The following is a 10458-nucleotide window of genomic DNA, read 5'->3' on the forward strand; positions in this document are numbered from 1 at the left end:
TCTGAAAACTATGCTCGTTTGCATAACACCGCATTCTGTGACATGCCATCCACTATGGAAATTTCTACTCCCGGGTCTAGATGGCAGACCTCTAGGGTAAGTTATGGAAATGAAATCCAAGTCGACAGACTTGTTTTTCTTGCCTCTTTGATAGCCCTTAAATCTTCAGATATTAATATCATTTTGGGTATGGACTGGATGTCAGCTCATCAAGCCAAAATTGATTGCTTCTCTAGGACTGTTCAACTCACCCATCCTTCGGGGAAGATAGTCAATGTCTTGACCCGAATAGCCAAGCGACAATTATATTCTCTTAACGCCAGCCCTTTGCCAGACCTTGAGGACATTCCGATAGTCCGTGACTTTCCGGATGTTTTTCCAGAGGAATTGCCAGGTGTTCCACCTGACAGGGATGTTGAGTTCGTAATAGACCTCATTCCAGGAACCGTTCCGATTGCTAGAAGACCTTATAAGATGGCACCACTAGAGCTAGCCGAGCTTAAGAAACAACTCGATGAGTCCCTGAAAAAGGGTTTCATCCGACCTAGCTCATCCCCGTGGGCTTGCCCCGTCCTATTCGTCAAGAAGAAGGATGGTACGGACCGGATGGTTGTAGATTACCGACCTGTCAATTTGGTCACAATCAAGAACAAATATCCGCTCCCCAGGATCAACGACCTTTATGATCAGCTCGTTGGATCCTCAGTCTTCTCCAAGATGGATTTGAGGTTGGGCTACCATCAAATCAAAATCAGAAACGGGGACATTCCTAAAACGGCCTTTGTTACTCGTTATGGCCAATACGAGTACACCGTCATGTCCTTCGGATTAACCAACGCTCCAGCCACCTTTTCTCGGTTAATGAACTCAATCTTCATGGAGTATTTGGATAAATTCGTCGTAGTTTATCTCGATGATATACTCATCTACTCCAAGAACGAGGAAGAACATGCCGAACATTTAAGGCTAGTGTTGAAGAAACTTCGAGAGCATCGCCTTTATGCCAAATTTTCTAAATGTGAATTCTGGTTGTCAGAAGTGACCTATCTGGGTCATGTAATATCTGGTAAAGGTATTGCTGTTAACCCTGAGCGAGTTCAAGCCGTCCTTAATTGGACTCCACCCGAATCGGTCAAGCAAGTTCGGAGTTTTCTGGGCTTAGCGAGCTATTGTCGTCGCTTTGTCGAGAACTTCTCCAAGGTTGCTAAACCTCTAACCGAACTCCTCAAGAAAGATAAGAAGTTCGAATGGACTCCACAGTGTGAGCACAGCTTTCAGGAACTGAAAAGACGCCTGACCTCTGCTCCCGTACTGGTACCGCCAGACTTCTCCAAGGACTTTGTTATCTACTGCGACGCCTCGCGACAAGGACTAGGTTGCATTCTCATGCAAGATCGACACGTAATTGCCTACGCTTCACGGCAATTGCACCCACATGAGGAGAATTATCCTACTCATGATCTAGAGCTTGCAGCCGTAGTCTATGCACTTAAGACCTGGCGACATTACCTCCTCGGTAATCGTTGCGAAATATTCACTGATCACCAAAGTCTGAAGTACATTTTCACCCAACCGGATCTGAATCTCAGGCAAAGACGTTGGGTTGAATTGATCATAGACTTCGACATAGGAATAACCTACACCCCAGGGAAAGCCAACGTCATGGCTGATGCGCTAAGTCGTAAATCTTATTGTAACAATCTGATGTTACAACAAAGTCAACCGCTTCTCCATGAGGAATTTCGGAGGCTTAACCTTCACATTGTTCCTCAAGGTTTTCTTTCCACCTTGGTGGCAAAACCTACCCTTACGGATCAGATTATCAAAGCACAGAAGGTAGATCCGGGAATCTCCCGCATCAAGAGAAACATCCAGAAAGGATTTGCGAATTGCTTCTCCATTAATGATCAAGGGGTCGTATACTTCGGGAATCGACTAGTGGTTCCCAAAGTGCGAAACCTAAGGCGATTGATCCTTAAGGAAGCTCATGAATCTCCTCTCACCATTCATCCCGGTAGTACTAAGATGTATCAGGACCTACGCCAGAGGTTCTGGTGGACTAGGATGAAGAGAGAAATTGCTCAGTATATTGCTAATTGCGACGTCTGTCGTCGTGTAAAAGCAGAGCATCAACGGCCTGCTGGCACCCTTCAACCCTTAGCTATTCCTGAATGGAAATGGGATAAAATTGGTATGGATTTCATTACCGGTTTTCCCAGGACCAAGAGAGGGAATAATGCTATCTTCGTCGTTGTCGATCGTCTTTCCAAAGTAGCCCATTTCCTACCTGTTCGTGAGAGTATAACCGCTAGTCAGCTGGCAGACTTATACATCTCCCGAATAGTGTCCCTCCATGGTGTTCCTTTGGAAATTAACTCGGATCGAGGAAGTCTTTTCACCTCTCGATTTTGGGAAAGTTTCCAAAATGCTATTGGAACCCGTCTCTCCTTTAGCACCGCCTTCCACCCTCAGTCGAGTGGTCAAGTGGAACGCGTCAATCAGATTCTAGAAGACATGCTTCGAGCCTCTGTTATCTCATTCAGAATGGACTGGGAGAAGTGCCTTCCATTTGCCGAATTCGCTTACAACAACAGCTATCAATCTAGCTTGGGTAAAGCCCCTTTTGAAGTTCTCTATGGACGACGGTGTCGAACACCCCTTAACTGGTCAGAGACCGGGGAAAGACAATTCTTTGGCCCGGATATGATTCAGGAAGCAGAAGAACAAGTTCGGATCGTTCGTGAAAAGTTGAAAACAGCCCAATCTCGTCAAAAGAGTCAATATGACCGAAAACATAAGGCTATGACTTTCGAGGTTGACGAGAAGGCTTATCTTCGGGTCACCCCTCTGAAGGGAACCCATCGTTTCGGTATCAAAGGCAAATTGGCTCCTCGTTACATTGGACCTTTTCGCATTCTCGCCAAACGAGGAGAAGTTGCCTACCAGTTGGAACTACCTCCGCACCTCTCCAGAGTCCACGATGTCTTCCACGTTTCCCAACTCAGGCGTTGCTTCTCGGATCCTATCCGTGAAGTGGACCACGAAACGCTTGATCTCCAAGATAACCTTACATATCGAGAGTACCCCATTCGTATTCTCGATCAAACCGAACGTACCACCCGACGTCATAATATCAAGTTTCTCAAAGTTCAATGGTCGCACCATTCTGAGGATGAAGCAACTTGGGAAAGGGAGGATCGTCTTCGACTTGAGTATCCCGCCTTCTTCCCGGAGGAACCCAAATCTCGGGACGAGATTCTTTTGAGTGGGGGTGAGTTGTCACACCCTAGCTAGTCATGCATCAGAGTGTGTGCATCATGTTTAAAATTCCATTTAATTTGAAATGGGGATTTGTGGAACCCTCAAAATCATTTTAAAAAAAATGACCCAAATAAAAATTTCTCCAAAAGGGTCCAAGAAAATGCTCATGTTGCTCTCTGAAAATATTGGACAGAGATAAAAATCAAACCAATATTTTTAAGAGCTCATAGGTATTTATTTTGGGCATTTGGAATTAATGCATAAATATTTGCATTGGAAATATATTAGTTATATATATTAATATATGTCCAAAAATTATGCCACCTGTTGGGGAGCTCTGGAATAATATATCTAGCTCCTGCAAAAATTGGCATAAGGTTATAAAATGATTTAATATTTTATTTAAATCAAAACAAATGTCAGAAATTAGAAAACAGAAATAAATAAAAGGGAGAACCTTACCTGGGCTCCTCCCTGTGCAGCCCAGCCAGCAGGCGGCCCAGCCCGCCTCCCTCCTCTGTCGTCTTCGTCCTCGACAGAGGGAGGGGAGTGTGGCCGGCGTGCGCGCGCGCCACCGCGCCACGCCACCTGCTCGCCTGCCTGCCTGCCCCTCCCCTCCTCGTCTGGATGGCCTGGGACGACGCCACGCCCTCCCCTGCTCTCTCTCACTCTCCCTCGGTTCTTCCCCTCCTCCCCCTCGCTCTCTCTCTCACGGCCGAACACCACCATCGCCGCCGTTCGCCATAGCAGCCGCCACCGGCCACCCCTCGCCCCTCCGCTGAGCTCAGGAGCTCCGCCGCGACCCCCTCTTCCTCCCCACCAAGCCAAGCCCCTCCGGAAGCCCTGCATCGCCGCCCACGTCGCCGTTCCCCTCCTCGGCCACCGGAGATCGTCGCCGTCGAATCGAGAGCTACCGGACGTCCCCGAGCCCGCTAACCCTCCCTGCAGCTCCGCGGTGAGCCGCTGAACCGATTCCCCCTTGCCCCGTCGTCCCTAGCATCCTGTAGTTGCCGTCCCCTTGAGCTCCGAAGCTCGCCGCCGCCGTGCCTCGTCGCCGCCGTGGCTGGAGCCGTTGTAGCTCGAAGCCGAGCACACCATCGTGCTCCACACCTCACCAGGAGCACGTAGCACGCACCAACGCCTCCCCTAGCGCCCTGCATCGCCGATCCCGACCGCACCCGAACTCCGGCCGCCGCTCACGAGCTCGCCGTCGTCGGTACCGGCCACCTCAGGCACGGCCACCACCACCATTCGACGCGCGGGAGCAAGGGCTCTCCAACGAGCCCAAGCACGGCCTCGCCCGTGCCCTGTAGCGCGTTTCTGCATCGCGCCGCCGTCTCGGGCCTCGCCGGCGTCATGTCGCCGGTGGGTTTGACCCACCTTGACCACGGCAGGACCCCCCCTGTGTCCCTGACAGGTGGGCCCAGCCCTATTAGCTAATTAGGATTAGCACTAACCGAATTAGTTAAACTAACTACCCCCCCTGACACTGACCAGTGGGCCCCAGCGCCACTAATTCCTAATTAGGATTAAACTAACCCTGTTTAACCCCCCTGTCACTGACGTGTGGACCCCACACGTCAGGTTTGACCTCAGCCAGCCGCAGTTGACCACTGACGTCATGCTGACGTCATGCTGGCGCAATATATATATTTCTGGATTTAATTTAAATCAGGAAATTCCAGAATATTATTTAAACTTCAAAAATTCATAACTTTTATTCTGTAACTCCAAATCAGACAAATTATATATGAAAAATGATCAGAAAAATCCAATCTATCCATCTGTACTATTTTCATGCATGATCAAACAAGTTAAATTGATGTTTTAAGCAGATTAAGGAAAAGCACTTTAAAAGGCCATGTTTGAGTTTGAAATTTGAATCTTTGATTCAAATTTGTTCAAACCCTTCTGGTTTTAGTTGCATTAGCCCAACACACTCATATTGCCATGTTTCATGCATGCATCATATTGTTGCACATTGTTTGGTGATGGTTGTGTATCGGTGTCCTTTACGACAGGTTCTGCCTCCGAGGAGTACCGTGATTACCCTAACGAAGAACCGTATCAGTGCATCGAACCATCAGGCAAGCAACCAACCATTTGATCATATCGATACAATCCCATGTTCTCGCTCCTGCTCTCTTTTACTGCATTAAGACAACGCGTTTCAAACTGCTGTGTGCTACGGTAGTTGAACCCATTTCCTCTGCATGACCTCTCATTGCCACAGTAACTAGATGAAACCCACTAGCATGTGTAGGAGTTGATTGAGCCATATGCATGTGTTGTTCCTACCTTGCTATGCCTGCTATGCTTAGAGTCGTGTCAGGTCTGGTTCATCTGGGTGATGGGCTAGAGTGAAATGTTTATGTCGGTAATGAGAGTGGTGTGGTGAACACGATTTGGTAAATGTATCGATGAGAGGCCATGTAGGAGTACATGGTGGGTTGTTTCATTGAAGCCGACCTTAAGCACTGAGATCTGTATGTGTGATTTAAGAATCAGCTACTACCATGCATTGGGCCCGAAACCAATGGACCCTCTCGGCTTCTTATTCACCCTAGTTCTCTGTCCAGGAGTTGCAAGTAGTTTCTGGTGTTTGTAGCCTACTGGAGGCCGTGGACAGTGCTGACCGTAGGGGTGGGCTGTGATGCGGTAGGTACGTGGCACGATGTACCGAATACCCGTTAGGTATCTCGGGAACCCTGTTCACATCGTTCGGGGCCGTATGGGAAACCTCGGCCGGACTCCCTGCGGATGGAACCTGGATAGGCGATAAACCTGGACTGGAGGCTTAGGTGGTTAGGTAGGTCGTGGCCGACACCCACATTGGGCTTCCGCTTGAAGGTTGCCGAGTACATGTCGTGTAAACGACGGTAAGTGGTGAGAGCGTGTATGAAGAGGTACACCCCTGCAGGGTTAACATGATCTATTCGAATAGCCGCGTCCGCGGTAAAGGACTACTTGGTTGCCTATACAGTTCATAGACAAGTAAATGGAAACTACTAAAAGCCTCAAGATAAGTGTGAGTGCCGAGGATGGCTCTTCCGTAGGAAGACGGAGGCGGATCCTCGGTAGTGTATTGAAGTGGTGAGTAGTGGACTCGTGTGCGCAAAACCATTTCAAGATGAAGTATCGTAGGATAGTCTAGCCAAGAGTCAAAGCTGGCTTGCTGCAATAACTCCACCAACCCTTCTTGATAATATGCAAGTATGTAGGATCTGATGTAAGTCTTGCTGAGTACCTTTGTACTCATGTTGCTATAGTTTACATTTTTTACAGAAGACGCTGCAACCCCTTCTGATGGGTTCTATGTAGACGTTGACATCAACGAGTAGGCTAAAGGCCCAGGTGGTGACCCTGAGCTTGTGAAGGACCATGTAGTATAGCTAGGCTTTCCAAGCCTCTTTTATTTTACTAGTTGTCTGTACTCAGACAAGTTACTTCCGCTGCTGGTTTGTATGACTGTATGACTTGAATGTTGGGTCGTGAGACCGTACCTTTGTGTATGTTATGTATGGCTCCCTGAGCCTTAAATAAAGTACTTGTGTCGTAGAGTCATGTTGTGATGCTTCGTTGTATTTGCACATATCGAGCATATTGTGTGTATAATTGAAATGCTTGGTATGTGTGGGATCTGACTATCTAGTTGTTTATCTTTAGTAGCCTCTCTTACCGGGAAATGTCTCCTAGTGTTACCGCTGAGCCATGGTAGCTTGCTACTGCTCTGGAACACTTAGGCTGGCCGGCATGTGTCCTTCTTCGTTCCCGTGTCTGTCCCTTCGGGGAAATGTCACGCTTTGAGTACCGGAGTCCTGTTAGCCCGCTACAGCCCGGTTTACCGGAGTCCTGCTAGCCCAGTGCTACAGCCCGGACCCACTTGCTGATGACCGACACGTTCGAAGCTGGGTCATGGATGCCTGTCCCTGTAAGTCTGTGCCACTTTGGGTTTACGACTAGTCATGTCAGCCCGGGCTCCTTATCATATGGATGCTAGCGACACTATCATATACGTGAGCCAAAAGGCGCAAACGGTCCCGGGCAAAGGTAAGGCGACACCGTGGGGATACCGTGCGTGAGGCCGCAAAGTGATATGAGGTGTTACCGGCTAGATCGATGTGACATCGAGTCGGGGTCCTGACAGCCACCGCCGCCGTCCCCATGCGTCTCTTGGACTTGGGACAGGAGGAAGGCTGCCGGGGAGGTCGATGCTCGATGGAGAGAAGGCGTCGGAGGGATGGATACCTCTGCTCCCGGCGTGGATTTCGGTCGCGGACTCAGCGAGGAAGGTGGCGGCAGCGGTGGCGCCCGCTCGTGCGTGGGGAACAGAAAGGGGATCCTGCAGCGTGATGTATGTTTAAAGGACTGCGGGTTGAATATACTAAACTACAGGGATGTTTCGCAAAAACAAAACGTTATCTCATATAGTCACCCAAAAAAAGACTGCGGGTTGAACTCCAATAAACAAAGATACTTTTTTGCAAAATTGATAACGACGTGCAACCGGAAGCAGTCAATCCTTTATTATCATGGAAAGATGAAAAGTTGCACCGAGAATGGAAGGGGGAACTCGGAACTAGTACCATATGGTTCGTTGGAAACTTGGAATAGACATCCGTAAATTATTTTACTTTTTGCAAAATAACATCCGTAAATTACTTATTCCAACCTTGGTGTGGAAAGCAAAGAGGAAAAGGACATTAGAAAAGTTGAGATGAGCATCTGCACAAGACGTACGTAGCTTGTCAATTCACTTCAAATCCCATCATAAATCATGGCATGCATGCAGAAAAAGACACCGTTCATCTACTCGTCTCTCACACTGAAAATAATAATAACGGGACTACTAAATCTCTCGGTCGATTTCCAAGTCTCAATCGATATATTCGTGGCATCTTAATAATAATTCTACTCGTCTCTCAAACAATAAGGATCGTCTCTCAAACAGCAGAAGAGCAGAGCACACGGCCACCAACGCAAATCACTCTCGCTGTACCGCGGCCACCGGGTAACGATGCATGCAGCCCTCCCATGGCCCGCTGTCCAGAGGAACCGGCGACCGGATGCACACCCACACTGCGCTGTTGCACTTGGACCCTGAACCAAACCCGACCATCCACACACGGTCTCCCTTGCGCACGCGGCACTTGGCCTCCAGGTAGGCCAGCTCGTACCACGTCGAGCTGCTCGACGTGTTGCCGAACCGGTGCAGCGCCATGCGCGATGGCTCCACCTGCTTGTCCGACAGCCCGAGGCCGCGCTGCAGCTCGTCGATGACCGCACGGCCGCCCGCGTGGATGCAGAAGTGCTCGAACGCCATGCGGAAGTCGGGGACGCGCGGCTTGCTGCTGTCTTTCTGCCCCGCCATGAGCAGCAGCCTGCGCCTCGCGAGCGAGAGCGCGTACGCAAGGAGCTCCGACGCCGGGAGCACGAGGGGCCCGAGCGTGGTCATGTGCGCCTTCAGCGTGTCGCCGGCCACGGGCATGACATCCTTGGACAGCGCGATGCCGCGCTCGCCCGCCGCGTCGTCCTCCTGCTGCACGCACCCGTAGGCGCGGTCGTCGTGCCCCGCGTGCGTGCGCACCACCCGGGCCAGGCGGTACCGCGCGAGTCGCGCCCTCGCGGGGGACGTGGAGAGCAGCACCGCGGACGCGCCCATCCGGAGGAGGCAGTTCTGCAGCAGCATCGCGCGCTCGTTGCCGGAGTAGTAATCCGAGGTGAGAATCTCCGTGGACACCACGAGCGCGTACTTGCACCTGCTGTCGCACTGCAGGATGTTCTCCGCCAGCCCGATGCCGGCTATCCCGGCGCTGCACCCCATCCCGGAAAGGCTGAAGCACCGGACATCGCTGCGGAACCCGTACCTGCGCACCACCATGTCAGCCATGGACGGCGTTGGGGCGAACAGCGTGCAGTTCACCACCACCACTCCGATGTCCTCGGCGCGGACGCTGGTCTTGGCGAGAACGGCATCGACGGCGGAGAATATCCCTTGCTCGGCCTCGGCGCGGGCCGCCTTGAGCGTCTTCTCCGGAGGGATGACGTGGCAGGCCGGCGGGAGGCATGTCTCCTCGCCGAAGCCCGAGCGCTCGATGAGGCGCGACTGGAAGCCGACGCTCTTGTCGTCAAAGCACGGCGCGAGCCCGGTGTGCTCGATGTACTTGGAGAGCGGCACGCGGAGGGCGGCCGGCGGCCGGAAGCATGCGTAGTCCACGAGGTACACCGCGCGCACCCTGGTCGACCGGATGTAGAGGACTAGTACGACGGCGAGCAAAGTGAGGCCGGCATAGAGTGGGGTGCAGTGATGGACGGCGCTGCTTACAGTGGGGTAGAGCCAGGCGGTGAAGCGCAGCGCGGCCGTGGCCGAGAAGGGGAAGGCGGCGAGGCTTAGGCGGTGGCTGGAGACAAAGCTGTATACCGGCGCTAGGAGGCTGAGCGGGAGTGAAGTCGCCATTGTCGAGGAGTCCAAGGAGGCGGGATCGATTGTGACGGCTGTTGTCGATCCTTTGGGTTGAGAGGGAAGTGTATTTTTGGTTGGAAGGCAGCCGGCCGGAGTTATATATAGATACAGACTACTGTCACTGTAGGCCACTTACAGATAAATAATTACTGCCCTAAGCCCCTGAATATTCTCGCTACTAGCTAAGTACATATATATCTACAAAGCGCATCCTCAAACCGCCCACAACCAACCGTTCGAATTGCACGGTCCGAACCTGATTAGCCAGCCAACACGCATTTGTATCGGTCCGCCGACGAACTTAAACGGTCCAAACCTGATTAGTCATTCAACACGGATTTGTATCGGTCCGCCGACCAATCCGAACGCTCTTTTTACCCGCAAAGTCAAAACAAAGCGAGGGAGTCTTTGCGGGAGTCCAGACAGTGACCACGCGGGACTCTGACACCATCGACCCACACAAAACCCCTTCCAGATCGTGCGCCTCCATCCTCTCATCTTTCTCTATATCCTTTTCTCTCTTGCCTCCGCCGCCGCTCCACCACCCTGGCCGACCTGCCACACCCTTGCCGAAACTCGACATCTCTGTCTTCTCAAATGCTACACCAGGGCTCCATACCGCTTTTTCTCCGCCGCCATTCCACACCTCTCGTCCGTCCGCCGCACAGGTACCATCCGCCCTACATTACTCACCATGACTGGTAAGTGTTCGGTGAAATGCCCATGCTAAACTT

General features: G+C 51.3%; 1 protein-coding gene across 1 annotated transcript; it reads right to left on the bottom strand.

The window, feature by feature from the left end:
• Window positions 1-7911: 7911 nt before the first annotated feature.
• Window positions 7912-9781, bottom strand: LOC119341765 (3-ketoacyl-CoA synthase 6-like). Its single transcript, XM_037613620.1, has one exon. The coding sequence runs from the start codon at window positions 9716-9718 to the stop codon at window positions 8246-8248; it is 1473 nt and encodes a 490-aa protein (XP_037469517.1). The 5' UTR covers window positions 9719-9781; the 3' UTR covers window positions 7912-8245.
• Window positions 9782-10458: the final 677 nt, after the last annotated feature.

Source organism: Triticum dicoccoides, chromosome 7B, assembly GCF_002162155.2.
Source record: "Triticum dicoccoides isolate Atlit2015 ecotype Zavitan chromosome 7B, WEW_v2.0, whole genome shotgun sequence".
NCBI lineage: Eukaryota > Viridiplantae > Streptophyta > Magnoliopsida > Poales > Poaceae > Triticum > Triticum dicoccoides.